At 31.0% G+C, this 19,695-nt stretch overlaps 2 protein-coding genes across 8 annotated transcripts in view; one reads left to right on the plus strand and one right to left on the minus strand.

Annotated features, from left to right (window-relative positions):
- Positions 1–9,582, plus strand: part of LOC135134411 (AMP deaminase 2) — a 31,136-nt gene extending 21,554 nt beyond the window's left edge. For 6 of the 7 annotated variants that reach the window (XM_064063091.1, XM_064063090.1, XM_064063092.1 and 3 more), the window contains 7 exons: positions 3,905–4,040; positions 4,570–4,738; positions 4,934–5,047; positions 7,006–7,219; positions 7,274–7,544; positions 7,599–7,948; positions 8,002–9,582. In XM_064063091.1, the coding sequence (XP_063919161.1) occupies positions 3,905–4,040; positions 4,570–4,738; positions 4,934–5,047; positions 7,006–7,219; positions 7,274–7,544; positions 7,599–7,948; positions 8,002–8,866 (2,119 nt within the window). In that variant the 3' untranslated portion in view covers positions 8,867–9,582. The remainder of the gene's footprint in view (positions 1–3,904; positions 4,041–4,569; positions 4,739–4,933; positions 5,048–7,005; positions 7,220–7,273; positions 7,545–7,598; positions 7,949–8,001) is intronic. The other variant, XM_064063093.1, reaches the window with a different exon arrangement.
- A 299-nt stretch (positions 9,583–9,881) lies between these two features.
- Positions 9,882–18,896, minus strand: LOC135134412 (nose resistant to fluoxetine protein 6-like). Its single transcript, XM_064063094.1, has 10 exons — positions 18,710–18,896; positions 18,447–18,658; positions 18,159–18,385; positions 18,005–18,096; positions 17,761–17,957; positions 17,555–17,712; positions 13,120–13,288; positions 10,784–11,119; positions 10,396–10,728; positions 9,882–10,342 (listed from the first exon to the last, which is right to left on the minus strand). Exons 1-10 carry the CDS (start codon positions 18,894–18,896, stop codon positions 10,148–10,150), a joined length of 2,106 nt encoding a protein of 701 aa, XP_063919164.1. The 3' UTR covers positions 9,882–10,147.
- Between the last annotated feature and the right edge of the window lie 799 nt (positions 18,897–19,695).

The following is a 19,695-nucleotide window of genomic DNA, read 5'->3' on the forward strand; positions in this document are numbered from 1 at the left end:
AAGTACTTTTAGAATATAATAAAAACATGTATCAATTCATTCCCTTCAATAATAAATTCGAACCATAAAATTTGTGTTTAATTTTCATGATAATTTTGCCAATATCAGTTTTAAAATTACTAAATATTAACTACATTTTACTTATTCATTTTCCACAGAAGGTTGGTGACGTTATTTCAGAAAAACTTGTTACATATGTATCTCTTGTTTTCTTATTTATGCTATAGGACATCCATGGGCAACCTACGGCCCGCGGGCCGAATGCGGCCCGCCGACCGGAAACTTCTGGCCCGCCAAAGATTTTTTAATTGGTGTAAGTTTGGCCCGCAATGTGTACAATTGAATTCCTCAATTAAAATTAACGTTTTCAAATTTACAGTTTACATTTTCAATTAAAAAAAAACCTAAGTTTGAGAAGATAAATTCCAATAATAATTCTTATTGAAACATAGCCATGTGAATTTCTTGGAAGTCGTAAAAGGCCGCGTCCCGACAAAACAACTGTTTCACGCATAGCAGTGTGGGGTAAGGTGAAATCAAAAACAATTCGAAGAAATGTCTGCATGTGATATTATTGCAATTGTTTTGTACAATCCGCATTGATGGACCAATGTTTTTTGAAATCTGGCTTGATATTGCTCGAAGGGCCTTTGTTTTGTTGTGTGCGAAATAATAGACAGCGTTCGGTTTCGATGTTTAATATGGGACGGTTACAGAAGTACTAAATTCACACAATTTACAGTACTATTAACAAAAACAGGTAAACAGACCCAAAAGGGTCAGTGCTCGCTTCCGGAAATGGAACACCAATTCAGTTGTTATTTGTCGATTGAGGTGTAAGGATGGCATCGTCCAGCAAATGCAGAAAAGTCGACAACGAATGTCGTAGTTTTCAAGAAAAGTGGACAAACGACTATTTTTTTGTTTTGCACAAAGAAAAGCCAATTTGTCTGATATGTAATGAATCTGTTGCTGTTTTAAAAGAATATAATATCAAACGGCATTTTACAACTAAGCACTCCCAAAATTTCGACAAATTTAGTGGTCAGATTCGAATGGACAAAATTGAAAAATTAAAGAACAATTTATTAACACAGCAAAATATTTTTTTAAAACAACACCAAGAAGGTAACGACATTGCTCGTGCAAGTTTTGTTGTTAGCCAAATGATTGCAAAACATTCAAAACCATTTTCTGAAGGAGAATTTGTTAAACAGTGTCTAACTTCTGTGGCTCACATCCTTTGTCCGGACAAAGAGAAGAAATTTGCAGAAGTCAGTTTAAGTAGAAGAACCGTGACTAGAAGGATTGAAATGATGGGTGAAAACATTAAATTTAACTTGGCTGAAATCCTCAAAAAAGGTGTTGCATTTTCCATAGCACTCGATGAGAGTACTGACATAACGGACACAGCACAATTAGCTATTTTTGTTCGTGTTGTCGACGAAAACTTTGTTATAACGGAAGAGTTGCTAGCACTTGAACCAATGAAGGATACGACGACAGGCGAAGACATTTTTCAAAAGGTGGTAAATGTTTTTGAAAGTTTTCAACTACAATGGGAAAAATTAAGTGGAGTATCTACAGACGGTGCTCGTGCAATGGGAAGTGTAGTATCAAGAATTGCATCTGAATTGCGTGATAGAAATGTAAATATAGAGACTTTTTTTGCATTTCATTGTATTATACATCAAGAAAATCTATGCGCAAAATCAATCAAATTTCGTAATGTAATGGAGGTTGTGGTGACTTGTGCAAATTTTTTAAAATCGAGGGGCTTAAATCATAGACAATTTAAGGAATTTTTGGAAGATCTTGAATCAGAATATGGTGACGTTCTTTATTATACCGAAGTACGCTGGCTAAGTAGAGGGAAGATGTTACAGCGCTTCTATAATTTGAAAAGTGAAATCCAAATTTTCATGGAAATGAAAGGGAAGTCAATTCGCCAATTAACTGACGATGTATGGCTCTCTGAACTTGCATTTTTAGTTGACATTACCGGGTACTTAAATGACCTTAATGTAAATTTACAAAAAAGAGGACAATTTATACATGAAATGTTCGCACACATCAAGTCGTTCCGAACTAAACTTCAACTATGGGAAACTCAATTGCGTGCAGAAAATACTTACCATTTTCCTACAATTGCTAATTACAAAAAATTTGATTCTGCCGCTTTGGCAAACGAACTAAACGTATTAAAAGAAGAATTTTCAAGGCGCTTCCAGGATTTCAGTAAACATGAAAAATATTTTCACATATTTTTTAATCCTTTTGGCGTGGACGTAGAAATCATGCCAGAAAGTTTACAGATGGAGTTGATAGAGTTTCAATCAGATGATGCCCTGAAAGCCATCTTTAATAGAGATTTGACTTTGCTTGATTTTTATCAAAAATTCTTTCCCAAAGATAAATACCCAAATTTTAAAATTTTTGTGTGTAAAATAATGTGTCTCTTTGGTAGTACATATTGCTGTGAGCAGTTTTTTACGCAAATGAACTATACAAAATCCAAAAATCGATCGAGAATCACGGACCAAAATTTAGAACACACCTTACGAATTGCGTCGACTTCTCTTAGTGCTGATATTGACGGCATGATAAAAAACATTCAATGGCAAAAATCCCACTAGTATACTCGCTAATCCCATTGAATATCTATTTTTAATACTTTCACATCATATATTATGTTGAAGTGTGTTTTTGAATAATAAATTTGTTTTAATTTTATAGTGTATTTGTATTTTATTGTTTACAGTACGTTTCTCCAGTATTAAGTATACCATAATATACATATTATATAATACATATATAATAATTATTGTGTATTATTATTTATTTGGTGGCCCGCGGTTGCCGGATATATTTTCCGTTAGGCCCGTCTTACAGAAAAGGTTGCCCATGGATGCTATAGGATAATGCTTGTATTTTGTGTGTTTAAAGAAATATAGATGCAAGTGGCCCAATTTATTTTATTGATCCTCTCAGGAACGGTTCGTTCAATTTCCTTTAAACGTTATGATTAGATTACATTGTACGCAAGGAAATTATTTTATGATTGTGTCCAGCATAAGCCGATGATGTTATTCCAAAATTATTCTAAACAAACCTTTTCCAGATTTTTAGATTTTACGTTACGGGCTTAATACAATTTAAGTTGAGGTCTTTAATAATCACTAGTAGACAGTTATTTAGTAAATTAGAACGAAATTTGTATAAAAGCGATCTTTAAAATAACCTTTAATTATACTCTAAATGACAAGATTGTTTCACTATTCCTAGACACAATAAATAACATGTTTCTATAATTAACTTTGTCTTCCGTATGTTTTTACAGGTGTTATATATTAGTAGCCATATATTTAATAAGGGAAATTAAATTAGTAAATTCTGTCTACGTATAATACCTATCGGAGCAAAACTTAAATTTAATTTAAACTGTGACTGTAAATTACAGAAAGTCCACATAGTAGTAGTTGTTCGTAAAATATCTATTTTTAACTTTGAATCTTAGTAGTTGTAAGTATTCTGCATTTTTAATCATGATTAAATTGCAACATAACTCATTTACCTACGTGTCGGGTTTCTAAGAAAATAGCATTCTTACTTCTAGAGTATTTCAGTTCAACTCAATTAAACGTAGCAGGGCGAGGGTTAGTTCATACTGCTTCGATGTACGACTTGTCACACTTTAGATTAGTTTGTTATGTCCGTTCTAGAGGTGTGGTAGCCTCAACCGCCTATAATAGTGATCAACTAAGCCTACATTTTTCCATTACAACACAGTCATTAGCGAAACGTCATAAATGTTCGGACCTGCTTCTGAATGGCGTAGATTTCAACTCCATTGCCAGTAAGAATTAACTTGTTCAATTAACTGTTCAAAATGTGTCCTTTACAGGGTTTTAAGTGATAGACGCAGTCATTATGAACCGTCAGTTCCAGGGGATGAACAGGACCATAGTACATTGGATGAGCACGAATTGTATGTTCCACATTTTCAAAGAGTATCAATTTCTGGTGAAGATACCAGTGGGGTGAGTAAATAGTGTTAAGTGTGTTGTTTATATTTCACCTCTCAATGTTGAAACGTGACACAAAGTTAAACACTAATTTATTGTTAAAAGTGACCGAACGTTAATGAAAAGCTTCCTTTTGGATTTGGTGACATTTAACCCATTTCAACAAAATACCTTTTAATATTAGTTAATAAATTAGCGCCTTTTAAAACGAAGTGAGCCTGTTAAGCCGTTTAGTTTTTATTACGTCTATGGTGTTTCATAACAGAATCCATACGACTGGCGATTACTTTTAGAAACCCTTGAAATTTCTTGCAACAAATAAAACTATTCTATTCATTAAGAAATTTCCAGATTTTATATTTTCAATATATATTGGTTGCAGTGCTGTCCGGGACTTCAAAATAAGGTGAAATTGCTGTTTTAAGCATGGTTTTATTAACTTTGTTAACATTGATATTATCCATGCACGCGTACGTCTTAGAAGCTAATGAACGTTGTGGCGCCCCTTTTTCTTACATGTTATTTATCAAATTATTTATTTAAGGTGCCATTGGAGGATTTAGAACGGGCGTCGCGACTGATTGTTCAAGCATTGCAAATCAGGAAACGTTATATGAAACTTTCGCATCAAAGCTTCTCTGCTACTGTTGGACGTTTTCTAGATCCACACAAACCAGACTCGGCTCATCACGATGAAAAACAAACTATAGAAGGTACGTGATAAAAAAAGCAATAAAAAATGAAAAACGACTTGACAAAATTTCTTTTGTATTCCCCGGTGTTTCTTTTGGTAACTGTGTTTCCTTTAAAATAGTTCGTAAAGGAACTCAGATTTTATTATTTTCGTATAATAAAATGAGAGTTTCGATCCTGCATGTACCAAAAATTGAAGTTTGCATGTACTGTAGCTGAAAATTCTGCGTCTTCGGCGACACCATCCAGATCCTCTGCTGATTTGTGTATGACTGAATCGATGTGCGACGTTGTACTCGATGATATGTTAAAAGATGGATGTCAACAAGGTAACAAAATTGTGTACACAGGTGATAACATATTTCTACAAAACGCACAACCCTACAGAACAGGTCTCTTCAACGCGTCGCAACACCAACATTGCATTGATATTGACTTTCATATCACGATGTTTCGATTTGTTAGACGGACTTGTTAAATATAAATGACATCTTTTACATTTAACGTTGTCATCCGTTTTCTATTTAAATTCTGACAAAAATGACGACCATATCATGCAACACTTTTGACTTATTAATGCTATCTAGCAGTTAGCCAATAATTAAATGTTGTGTGAGATTATGATATCGCCCTTGTTTAAGATTTATATGTTAGCGTGACTGATACATTGTTACTTCTATGATAATACATATGACATGTGAATGGAAACGATAAAAAATAAATAAAATAGTTTTTCCAACACTAAAAAAAACATTTAATGGAAATATAATGTCAAAGTACATAATGAGTTAAATAATAATAATAAATAATATAATTTTTTTTTTTATTTATATAATATAATTATTATTTACAAACAGTCAAACTATAATATAAGCGTTTTCTAAATATTTATATGTTGTAAATTTTTAATAAGTGTAATTTGAACATAATAAAGATTTTCATCAATAAGATGAATTGAAAATTCAGAGGCAAATGTTTATTAAAAGAATAGATCTTAGCTCTGTTTGATGATAATCACTTTCGTCATTAAAGATTATCAGCTCATAACACTGCTGGTGTGGGAATCAGCTTGGTCGCGCGAGGGTGGGGATAGCGCATCGATCGTCGCATTGAATCTTAACCAATTTCAGACTTTTAAGGGTTAATTTTTTGTGTGGGAGGTTTTTAAATATTAATACTGGTTATATTTATTACCGAATTTACTTCGTAAGTGTTCTCCACATTACGTGAAGCCAACTTTCTATTTTCAGTTATCCTATACTTGTTATTTTTATTTCGCAAGCGAAAAGGTGTTGGCGCCAGTCTGCGGACAGTCGTCGTCGTCGTCTCTGTGTTGGAAGTTTATTGGGAAAATAATGTTGGAACTTGTATCAAATTGATTACTTTCGCATTTTAGGTGTACCCGAAAATTATTCTAAGCACTAAATAAAATTTGTTCTTATTTTGTAAACTTTTAAATTTACCGAGGATCTTCAAAAACCAAAAATAATACAAACAGAAACTACAAAAGGGATTTCACCCAAATTTAATTTTTTTTTCATTTTTTCCTATATCCATATTTTTAACCTAACACCTAACACATACTGGTTATCAAAAAACAGTACATTTGTAAAGGGCCATTTTATAAATATTCGTAGAACGTACACAATGGACGTTTTGACATCTTGGTGACTTCATCTTGATAAAATACTTGAACTAATAAGTACAGAATATCGACTAAAATTTCTTTATTCATCTCCTCTCGAAAGTTGATGACATCTTCTTAAAAAATTATTGATGAAATGTATTTAAAACAGCCTTTAAGGTATTACATTTGGTTGTGTTTTGATTATTTATTTTGCTGTTTTGACTGGGAAACCACATACAAAACAGCAAAATAAATTATTAGTTTACACTTCTGTTTTATTTTAATATACAGAGTGTTCCAGATCAAACTTTATACCGTGAAAACGATAAAAATATTGAAATTGTGTAAACGCCATTATATTTAGCTTGAAAAGGGAAGCTGCAAATTATTTCGCAGACAAAAATATACAGGGTAGGACAAAAGTTTGAAACCGATCTGACATACACAATGAACTGGTCACGGTTCAAAGGACGATGGAAGAACTATTCACACTTCTAATTTTTATTGTTGCGTATACCATGTGCTTAAATCTTATAAGTAATCTTAAACAAGGAGTGATAGTTTGTTTTTAATTCACCAGTTTAGTCACACTGACTAACAATGCTTATTTTTGCACGGAACTCTTGTTCCGAATAGTAACTTTCTATTCTTATTAAACAGAACACGGTATTCACCCCCCAACACATCACCCTTGGGAAGTTCGAAATATCCCTGATACTGCACACGTCTTTAAATCTAACTGCGGGATTTATGAGGTGTATGTCAATGAGGAGGCTCTAGAAGAGGGAAAGCCTTGCGATTACCCATACCCAGATGTAGCAACATTTGGAGAAGACATGAATGTGATGTGTAACATGATCGCTGATGGACCACTGTAAGCACTTTATTAAAGAATAATCAGTATATAGTTAACCATATATGTTTTTAGAAAATCGTTTTGTTACCGTCGTCTCAGTTACTTGTCGTCAAAGTTTCAACTACACGTACTATTAAACGAACTGAGAGAACTTGCTTCTCAAAAAGCAGTGCCACATAGAGATTTTTACAATATACGTAAGGTTGACACACATATTCACGCAGCATCTTGTATGAACCAGAAGCATTTGCTTCGTTTTATTAAGAAGACGCTGAAAAATCATGCCGATGAAATTGTTACAGTCACTAACGGTAAGACAATGACGCTGAAAGAGGTTTTTCAGGTAAATATGCAATTAGTACAAAATATTTTTAAAAACTGATTAATGATCTTTTAGTCCATGAATTTAACGACTTACGACTTAACTGTAGATATGCTTGACGTCCATGCAGACAGAAATACTTTTCATAGGTTTGACAAATTTAATGCAAAATATAATCCGATTGGTGAGAGTAGACTCAGAGAGGTCTTTTTAAAATCTGACAATTACTTAAAAGGCAAATATTATGCTCGCATTATTAAGGAAGTTTGTAGTGATTTAGAAGAATCTAAGTATCAAAATGCTGAACTTAGATTAAGCATTTATGGCAAAAGCATGGACGAGTGGGACAAACTGGCAAAGTGGGCCATTGACTGCAACGTTTATTCAGATAACGTTCGATGGCTTATTCAGATACCGCGTCTTTTGTAAGTACTACAATTTAATTTGTTGTTTTATTTAATTGTTTTTTCCTTCTTAGTGATATCTTTAAGTTGAACAAACTGCTGCAAAACTTCCAACAAGTTATTGACAATATATTTTTACCGTTGCTCGAGGTAACAGCTAGACCATCTTCGCACCCGGAGTTGCATCGTTTTCTAGAGTATGTAATAGGTTTCGATTCAGTCGACGACGAAAGCAAGCCGGAAAAGAATCCTTTATTTGACAAAGACTTACCAATTCCTGAAAACTGGACTGATGATGAAAATCCTAGCTATGCTTATTACTTGTATTACATGTACGCAAATCTAACAGTTTTAAATCATCTCAGAGCAGAAAAAGGACTATCTACGTTTGTGTTAAGACCACACTGTGGTGAAGCCGGTCCGGTCCAGCATTTAGTTTGTGGATATATGTTATCTGAAAACATCTCACATGGATTGTTGCTAAGAAAAGTTCCTGTTTTACAGTATCTCTATTATTTGGCGCAGATTGGAATAGCAATGAGTCCATTATCGAATAATAGTTTATTCTTAAACTACCATAGAAATCCATTGCCGGAATATTTGTCTCGAGGTTTGGCGGTTTCGCTTTCAACTGATGATCCTTTGCAATTCCATTTTACAAAAGAACCTTTGATGGAAGAATATAGTATTGCTGCTCAAGTTTGGAAATTATCCAGTTGTGATATGTGCGAATTGGCAAGAAATAGCGTTCTGATGTCTGGTTTTCCGCATAAGATTAAGCAGTACTGGTTAGGACCAAATTACACTAAAGAAGGAGTAGCTGGAAATGATATTGCTCGCACAAACGTGCCAGATATTAGGGTTGCATTTAGGTATGAAACTTTGATTGATGAACTGTCGAATATCTTCAAGGCGTCTCCAGAGAAGAAAAGTTCGTAAACAGCTTTTTATTTTCCGACGTTTCTACAATTCTAAAGAATAATTTAACACAGCTGAAGAGTTCCATGCAAAATATCTGTGATAATAATTTAGTAACCAACGACGAAATTTTTTTATGCCGTTTTTTAGTAATCGGTGGAAGCTTTTATCATAGTTGCAAATAACTTTTCTGCAATAGTCCAGTACCTTAAAAATAGACAATGGAGAATTTTTGCAATTTAGGTCTTCTTTGCATATAGATTCCATTAGTGAATATCGAATGAAACCAACCCCAAACGGCATTCGATCATAATGAAATTATATTTTTTCATGGTTCTCTTCAAACGATAATTTATGGTTAAGTTTTTAAATTTTATAAATTATTTTTTATATATAGGCATGTAATAATTATACAACTTAAGCGTATATATTTTATAATGTAATGTTTCATGTAAGTAGAAAACACCTCCAATAAATTTGAAGTTGTGATGATGTCGCCTTACAATCTGAACTGAAACTATATGTTATTTGATTCTTTATTATAGTGGTATGTTGGTTTGTTGTACTGTTATATGTAAAATGTTTTTTATCATTTTTATTGCAATTTGTTAAAAAAAAGAAAATGTACAATTTTTTGTCATGTTGTCAAATATTATAGTATGATGTAACTAACCAGCGGGTCTGTTCACATTGTATGTTACTATGTTTCTATTAATTTAATATACTATATGTCTAATAAAATAAAACTTCAATAAATATAATCTTGTTAAAATATGGATACTAAAAAGAAAAGTAATTCTTTCAAATGATATAAAATTTACTCATTAACACGATTATAAAAAGTGCGTGCTAATCTATATTGTAATCATTTTAAAAGAAGCCAAACTATTAAATTACTAACTCTAATGACCAATAATACGCAAATTAGAACTTTTGTGCCCACTTATTGTTTAATGTTCAATAGTTTATAAAGTAGTAATCTGAAATGGTAATAAATTGTATAAAACAAACAAGTGTTGTTTCATTTCAAAGTGTAGTCACTACCATAAACTCCGAAATCGTAGTTTTATCATCTTCGTTCTCTTCTTCTAACAAAACTTTGAGTGTGTGTCTCTTCTCTTTTGAACTTTTCATTCTTCTTGCTTCTTGGTTTCCTGAAGCTTTGACAGTCCAAACCCGAGAAACGTCTTTCTGTTATTTTAATAATTACGTTTCTTTATTTTATGCATTAATATGTACAGTGTATAGATCAACAAAATCTATTATCTAACCGTTTATATTTCCAATACAAAAATGAACTTTTTACAATCTGCTGTCACAGTTTCCGTTTCTCACATTTTCTGCCGTCGTACTCGAATTCGTATTCCCCTGTGGAGGACTTATTCTTGTTGGCATTAATAATTCTCTGAAAATTTTTCGAGAAGGAGCTTCCAACAACAAATACAATGCAAGTGCAGCTAGAAAAGATAGCACGGTATCTGCCAGTGCCAGGTTTATCTGCAAACAAAACATTAAAACGGGAACCATTTGTTACTTCTTTGAACGCTTACCACATCAAAATAAGAAAACTGACGAGGATTCATAAATATAGATGCGTATCTAAGTTGAAATTGCATATGGAAAAGGTAGGCACCAAATACCAGTTTACTGAGAGGAATCCATGGTGACCAAGTCAGGATTTTCCGGATAAAAGTTGCATGTCCAAAACTGGATACGTACATAATTCCTACAGTACCAAGGTCAAAAGCTGGTCTATGGAGAGCTGCATATGTAGCGGACTCCAGTGCGTTGTATTTATGGTAAGGGTCATAAAAAGCTGCACCACCAACTATAGATATTAGAATGAAGAATACAGAAACGATGAAATAAAAATAGCTTTTTATCTACAAATTAACCTGCCGGTGACTATTTTAAATTAGTATTCGAATTAATCAGTACCTTGCTTACATGAACGTCTTGCCCTTGCAGTTTGTAGTAGACGTAACCCATAAATATTCCTATGCAATAAGACGTTGCTCTTGTATGAGATTTTATATAAGTGAGCTGGAAGTCTGGGTGAACTTTAGGCCCTGTCAGAAATTCTGGATAAAAATGAAGTAGGGCTGGTCGTTGGTATATAATGGTTATGGCAAAGGGTATTGCCGCAGAAATTACTGTAAGAAGTAACAGTGCGGCAAAACCTAGTTTCTTGTCTTTGTTTAACAACATACACACTCCTATTGCTATTACGAAAAAATGAAAATCACAAGGAAGGTACCATGAATGCGCCAAACACTGCAAAATAAATAAATGTTTAGAATATTTTACAGATTTAATTAAATTTGACTGCAGAGTAGGCGACCGGAAATATTTCGAAAAATAACGTTTCTAGAGGATATTTCCGTACAAAAGATTTTTAATTGGAATAACGGTAGTATAACAACTCAAGACAAAAAAGAAGACTTAATTATAAGGATAATACCCATATTCTCTATGCACTGACATCATCTAAATTTTTATGTTACATGGTTTGGGATAAATTAAGCCAAAAAAAAACAACTTTTCAAACCACTTTCTGAAGGCTTTATTTCGCTAGAATGAATGACATACAAAATGTTTTTCATTTATTAATATGATACTTATAATTTTGTTAGTGTGCAAAAAAACAAATATGAATAGAGTTTTACAATAAATTTACAAACCGTTAGATGAATCAAATGATATATTAATATGCTTTAGATATGTCAGGTGTAGAAAGTCACGTTTTAATAACACGTTGCCGTTCGAACACTAATTAAACCGTTGTATGCAATAGTTATTAAAAAAATAAAATCGCTTCGTTTTTTTCATACACTTTGAATGAAGGTTATAAAATAATCCATACATTTTTTAAATCAGTAAAACTTTACTACTTGGTGAATTTTGTAGGTAGTGTTTATTATTTTCATATCGACATTCACTTAAAAATACAGCGGTTAATTTTTTTAAATATTTATTATGAGCATCTAATTTTAGCAGATTCACGAATCGTAACTGTCCTTTTAGAATTAAAAATAAAAATATGTGAATTTTTAGGGACAGTTAAAAATGAGTTGAAAATCAAAGAATTTTTGGCAATGTATTTATAGTTTTGTATTTGATTTTTTTTTGTAGATTTTTTTACATGATTACAAGCCCTGTCGACACATTTTATAATAGCGACTGTACCGAGAGAGCAATAAAAACACGATCAAGAACAGCCACCGTTTTTTTAGAGTTTGTCTTTGATTGATGCATTTTCAAGTCAAACTATCAATTTGTCGGCAATCTGACGGAACTTCAATTCCATCCGCAACAAATCTTCAAAAATCCATGGCTGTCTTGTATTGCTCTTTTGATATAAAAATGTACGGCCAGTTAGTTTTTGCTAAAAATTTGACATAATATGTTGCTATGAAATAGTCGCTCTGAAATTTATTTTTATGAGATTAGTCTGCGTTTCAGAAGTGATAAAAAATGTCATAAAACCAAATCTAAACTAACTATTATACTCCCAAACGATGTTTATTCTACCTCCGATAATAATAATTAATGGTTAAAATTTAATGAAAGCAACGGTTAAACTTTTCAGTAAACCCAAGATAAAAAAAGCTTCATTTTAGGTGTATTATTATTATTATTGTTATTATTATTAACTTATTAACGATCACCATTTTAACGGGGTTTTAACAGTAATAAATTCAGTAAAACTGCTTGCAACATTTATTATTATTATTAATTAGTTTGACACGAGTTCGGAATTTTCCTATGTCGTTTGTAAACCTCAACATTACTAATACAGGAGATGTACAAAATCGAAACTTTGTTGCCGTTGTGTTACACAGTTGTGAATTTTTTAAACGTCTATATTTTTCAGAAGATTTAGAATTTTTGTAAATATGTTACCACCAACGACATTCAGCAAAAATGAATTTTAATATGTTTGCAAAAAATGTACTCCTATTTTTTTTGTTTATCATTATTTATGAAATTATACACGATTGCTGTGTGTCAAATTTTAGCACTTCATAATTAAAAAAAGTTAAAAAGATGAAATAGCTTATAGATCTAGTACATGAAAATCGTTTACTTAGTAAATATAATGAAATGATTTATTAGATCAGATTACTTCTTTAAAAAATGCTACCCGACGCCTATTTATTTTGCTGAGTCATAACACAACTATATTTTTGCGGCATCAAAAATCCTTGATTTGTTAAAAATCTCACTATACGTAATTACCCGATTTCCCACAATGACTTTCTTATAATACTTACTATGTGGTCTGCATTTATGTAATTATTCAAATACAAGAGATTGGTCCACCAATTATCCTTACAATCTTGCGACTCCTGACCTGCTATTACTTTCCAGAATGGTCCGGATCCAGTGTAGTTATAAACTGTAGCGTAATAAAAGATAACGAAGGCATATGCGGGAGTTAATCTAAAAAAAAAAAAAGAAAAAAAAAAGAAACAACGTATTTACTCAGTAAATTATCGTAACCTTGAACTAGTGAGAGGAAATTATTCACACTTGAACAACTGTTTTGCATGCAAGCTTATGCATTACTTTACACAAAAAATTAATAAAATGACAAATTATTAAATGCCAGTCATTATTTTCTTATGAAGAGACATAATTTAAAATAATTATGACGCTATAAGCACCCAGTAATAACAATGTAACTCAATTGTCAACGATGTTGCTTTAGTTTTATTTTTTTTTAATTATGATCCATAAATTATATGCACATTTGTGGGTATTAATATGTAGTAGCAGTAATTACTTGGAAAATTAATATGTACATTGTTTATGGAAATTCATGTTTATATAAAATTATTCGTATGTACCAAGAAATATAAGATAGTTTGACTCAATTTATTTACAACAACTAACTACAACAATAAAATGATACAAATTGCTAGGTAATTATTTAGCATTTATCATCACTCACTGGCTTATTCCAGTTATTATGGCAATGTAATTTTTTTTTTTTAATGAAATGTGAAGAATGAGATAAAAATGACGTTTCTGTCTTGTAAGATTTTTAGAGACATTATAGAATTATTTTTGAGATTATCAGTAAAATAAATCTGTTCGTACATTACTTTTGAGCGGTTTTAATCAATAATAATTTAAAAAAACTGCAGAATATTATTGAAACACAAACAATATCGTTTTAAGAGTTTATTTTTGAATACAAAGAAAACGTTTCTTTCTGAATTTCATTGTGAACTTTTTAGTCCATGTAAATATTTCATTTTGCCATCTAAAGTGTAATTCCAAATTAAAATTAGGATTTTCCTAGAATTTTGCGAAGAATCAATATTAGGGACCGATATTCATTTTTTGAAACGATTTCAATAAAAATTTTCTACAACTTTTTTCAGATGATATTGTCAACATTTCAAGGTACACGAATAAGTGTAATTCCAAGTTAAGTTAATTAAGTGTCTTTTTGTACGAAACTGTAAAATCTTATAAGGCATAAATTTTTACAATAATACACCAATTTATTTTGATCGGTTTCGATTTTAAAAACACAGATAATTGAAAGAATATATGAACTTCTATTAAAAAGGTATAGTCGACTCACCACTTTAAGAAACTTTGACTAAAGTTATAAATCATAACGACAAAGAAACTTACTTTACCAGAGTAAGTACACTAAATACCTCCCTCTGATAACGTTAATGCACCCCATCCTTTTATACCTGCTTTATTTGTAGGTATAATAATATCTTTGATCATTCATCAACACTATTATTACTATCCAGTTTAATTTTATTTTATTAATTTTAATTTGCGATAATTTTGAATTACCATTAACATTTGAAAAAAAAGTTTTGGTTATTTGTTTATCTATCTTATAAGTGTGCTTGAAAATAACTCAATTAGGATATGTCGTCTATTAACATTAACATTACAACAACAATTTTATGGAATCTACTTCTTGATTTCTAGATTGAAGATGACTGGGTCTTCAAATTTTTAGTTACTAGTACTAGAAAAATAACAAAGCAACAGATTAAATTTCGATTCTATCTATCAAGAATAGTTACAAAAAAATTAAATTTCAAAATAATTTTGTGTTTTAGTATTGCTGTCACTTTGCAAACAAAAAGTGAAATTATATTTATACTTAACTTCAACTTTTAAATACTAGCAAACTTGACTTTTTTTTTTTTCAAAAAAAGAACATACTTAAGACTGTCCTTAAACAACATTACTCATTTTGAATGATTATTATGAAACTGATTGTAAAGCTGGTCTTTGTTAATAACAATAGGTATAGTTTTGGAAATTTCATTGTACCCTATAAGATTTTATTGACAATAACGAGACGCATGGTAGTACAATGGTAAGAAATATATATTTATGGCTCACACCAGTTCACCCGAATTTGTCGGAGAACATTTAGCAGGTAGTTGTACTCAATAAAATAATGGTCACTTTCGTTCGTGAGTAACGATGGTCCCTGTCCGGATCTGGATTATTTTGTTTTCTAACATCTGGAGATTACCGGCACGTGACAACTTTAAGTTGTAAATATATCTTGCTATTGCACTACTATTTGCCTCGTTATTGCCATTAAAATTTTATAGGGTAGAAAGTAATTTCCAAAACTATAAATCCAATTCGACCTTTCAGCTGCCTAGTCTATAACAGTCTATATTTTAGCAGAAAATGTCAAGCGTTGCAGATTTTAGTCAAATTGAACTTTAGAAACCATATTATATGCAACACATTGGACCTATACAAATTTTTGTAGAAAAATTATTATTACATATTAATGGAAAAAAAGGTTAAAAAAACAAACTTTTAGAAACTTTAAATATTAAAAAATAAATATGACATATGTTACATATGACTTTAACACATGAAAAATCTGAATTTCCTATAATATATAGTCCTTCTATAAACACGTCAGATATGTGAAAATTTACCTGGGTAAGTATATCGAAATTTATTCAAGTCAGGTCAGTAAAGTACACAGAAAAAAACAAATATGTTAGCAATTAGTTGTGATTTGACTGCATTTAATTTTCTTTCCGTAACATGTGAAAACGTAATAATCTAATAATGATTATTATTATTGTACGCCGTACTTTCAAATACGTAACAAAAATACATTTAATTATTTGCATTCATTTATTCAGAAGGTTTAATAAAGACATGAATAATGATTGTAATCAATAGATATTATTATTACTTAGTAAGAGTGCTAATTACAACAATAACGAGATTATTGCATGTATGTTTAAAATTTTTAAATCGTCCGTATTCCGGTACCAAATTTTGTAAGATTAAACTTTATTACAGAGGAAAAATACACAGATGGCGTACAATTTTTTTATCTAACATACGGAGGGCATGTAAATGAAAATGTAAATACATATTAGATCATTATAGCACTTTTATATAGTTCTTTAATATATCAATCTCTAGCATATCTGTAAAAGCTCTGCTTCGATTTTTATCTTCTATCCAAAAAACCAATTTGTTATTTTATAGGGAAAAACTGACTTGAGGTGCCCGAGGTGGCATTTTATCCGCCTTACATTGTAAATGTAGTGAAAAAAATTATTTCAGTGAGACCAAGAGACGTAATCTTGAAAACTTCTAAATTATTATGTGTTTATAAAATGATTTATTTATATAAAGTTTAGACTGAAGCAAGCTTAATATTTATGTTCTAGAAAAAATTTTTCATTAGCTGGAAACTTGAAATAGTGGTAATGGCTATTACGATTTGAATTACTGGAAATGTGGAAGTCATCTTTAGATTTTTATTTTGTACATCTAGGTGTTACCTGGAAATACCTTAATGAAGGAGGATTGAGTGCAAATTTTTATTTTTTAAACATCTAGCTTCTTGAAAATATGAAATCACATGAAGCTAGTTAACTTAGTCCTCGGCCCTCGACATATAAAATGATTTACAATAAATGGTACATGTAATTCTTTCTATGCTTTTTTTCTATAGACTTACCTGCATATGTTCCGACAACAAAAGCTAGCTCAAACTAGCAATTTAACAGAAGCATTTTTCATCAATTGATTAGCAAAATTTATATTTTATATGAAATTCGAATATTGCAGTACACACAGATCTTGCTTCATTATTAACTAGCTGAGACAGAATTAGAAAAAAAACCATACATTCTATAGCATAGAAAGAAAAAAATATATGTAATGATTATTTAGTAATTGTTATTATTTTTATTAAATTTAATCAAGCTCTATAAAATCTAGTCTTAGAACCAGCTGAGTAGTAAGTAGCACACATATTTGTTTAATATTTTTCCTGGGTATAGTTTGTTTAACTACACTTATGAGAAAACAAAGAGCAAGTAGATATCCGTTTTTTTTTTATTTAAAAATTAGCAATATTTCGCGGAATTATCGTTACTCATCGTGTAATTAAATAGTAATCAATTTGCAATAATAAGCATCGCTCTAATCAACAATTCATTAAGTAATACACTGCATCATTCTTTTGAAATAAATGAGATTACACCATGGATTACACATTTTTCGTTTTATTTTAAAGTGTGAATATTAATATTATAAAAAAGTAACAATTCATTAGTACCATTTTTGACTGCAATTTATACAAATTTTGCTAAAATTAAAACCCATTTCTATGCATCAGTTTTACCTTTTGTCTGTTCAATATGTTAGTTTTCGAATATTTTTTCCACTTACCTTACATATCTCATTAATATAAGAAATCCAGGATTTAGTTTTCTCTTATCTTGCTGATTAAGCAAGCCGTAAGTAACTAATATTCCACCCATAATAAAAAAAGTATCTACGAACAAATCTCCGTGAAACAAAAACGGAGCAAATGGTTCTCGGTATTGCTAAAATAACATTTTTGTTAAAAATAAATTGTCATTTAAGCAACTTACTTTTTCCACATAGTCAAAGTTTAGTATGGCAGACCCCGTAAATGTACCGAACCGATGATCCAAAATTATAAAAAATATGCAGATTGTTCTAACACCATACAGTATAGATAAAGCTTCATTTGATTCGTCAAATTTTGTTAATTCATTGAAATTTTTTCTTGCAGAAAATGAAAGAAAAAGCTTCTGTAACAGGGGTTCTGGATATATGTTAAAAAATACTACATTGTTACGAAAAAAGTCTTACTTTTAGTTGGCTTCTCGTCTTTAGGCTCCAAAATATTAAAATCAAAAATAGTGGAAGAGAGTACTAGTGTTAAAAGAATTAGAGTGAATAAGCTGAAAATAAGTTTAATAAATAATTATCAAACCGAACTGAATTTAATTTAAATTTGTAATACCAGAAGCATATGTCAGCAATTGTAAAACTATTGTTATCTTCTTTAGTGGTACAAGTTATGTTTCCAACTTTTGCTGTATATGTTACATTTTCTTGAACCAAAGATAAATTTAAGTTGTTTATATACTTATTAAGAAATTTTTCTATGTCTTGTGGTGTACATGATGCTGGAATGCACCATCCAACTTGCAAAATATTTCTAACTTGTTGAGACATGTCTTTATACGGCTAAAATTAGTTTCCTTTTCTTTCTTATATTCAAGTTTTCTTTTAAAAAATAATTACTTACATAAAGTCTGTTCAGAACGTGCTCATTGGGATGATGATACAACGAAAGTGGATCTCGGCTTTTTTTTGGTTTGGGAATGTTGGCTTCCAAATTAGTTAGACAATACTTGGTAAGAAATGGGGCAGCCGCTCCTAAACATTCTTCGAAATGGCCTAACTGAAACTGAACCCCTCGAAGCACCCCTGCAGTTGATTTAGCCGTAGCATCCCACACTGTAATAATTATTTTGAAACTCCATAACGACACTTTCTTCGAAATCTTACTTTCATGTGCCCACAGCGTGAAATTTTCTAAGTTTTGCTTGTAAATTTCACTGTGTTCCTTACATTTTAAATTGTCTGTGTCTAACACTGCTACCGGTAATGAAGGAAAAATCGAATTGTTTGGATTTTCCGCGATCACACACCATATAATTGACGCACTTATACAAAAATATATTTGCTTCCTCATTGTGTTAAACTCTCATTACGCTATCAATTTTTAAAGAGTTTGTAAAACGTTAGAAATACGAATGCGTCAATAAATAAGAGCAAAACTTTTATAACTTTTGTAATGCCTGTGCGCAGTGTCAGCTTGGCCTTCATTGTTTACATACTTTTAATTTACTTTTATGGAGAGAACGAATAATTATTGTTAACTAATCGAGTGCATCGTTGGTCCTTAGTGAAATCATATAATTATTAATAATTTTCTAGAAACAAATTTTGGGACGACTCTATAGCATAATCAGCAGAAAAACACATTTTCTACTTTTTTCTGTCTTAGTTAACTTAACTATTTATGACCATAACTAAACAAAGAGATAATACCGGATGCAGAATCATTTTTTGAACATGGGAATTTTTGTAGCACTTTATGTAATAAAAATGAAAAAAAAATTCAGGGTTTGATCAGAGATTAAGTGTAATTTACCTCGTAAAATTTTGATATAACGTCATCAATGCTTTGCCAGAGCAATTTACAAAGTCCACAATAATCTTAACGCATGTGGAAAATTTCAAAGAAACTGGTTTCGTGGTTTCTAAGATAAATTGTAAAATTTGTTATACAATCTTGTACACCTTTTTAAGTCCGCTTAAAATTTCACAGTAATCTTCTTAGTACTTTTGAAGCGTACATTTCCAACAAAATGACAAACAGGCTGACAAACATAGATCTTGAAAAAACGTGAAATATTTAATTTATTCGCCAAAAAGAAGTTTATATTGTCAAATTTCAGATGACATTAATAATAACAGTTATATGTTCT

The sequence above is a fragment of the Zophobas morio genome, unplaced genomic scaffold (genome assembly GCF_036711695.1).
Source record: "Zophobas morio isolate AGI-343-1 ecotype UQ-CSIRO unplaced genomic scaffold, CSIRO_AGI_Zmor_V1 ptg000023l, whole genome shotgun sequence".
NCBI lineage: Eukaryota > Metazoa > Arthropoda > Insecta > Coleoptera > Tenebrionidae > Zophobas > Zophobas morio.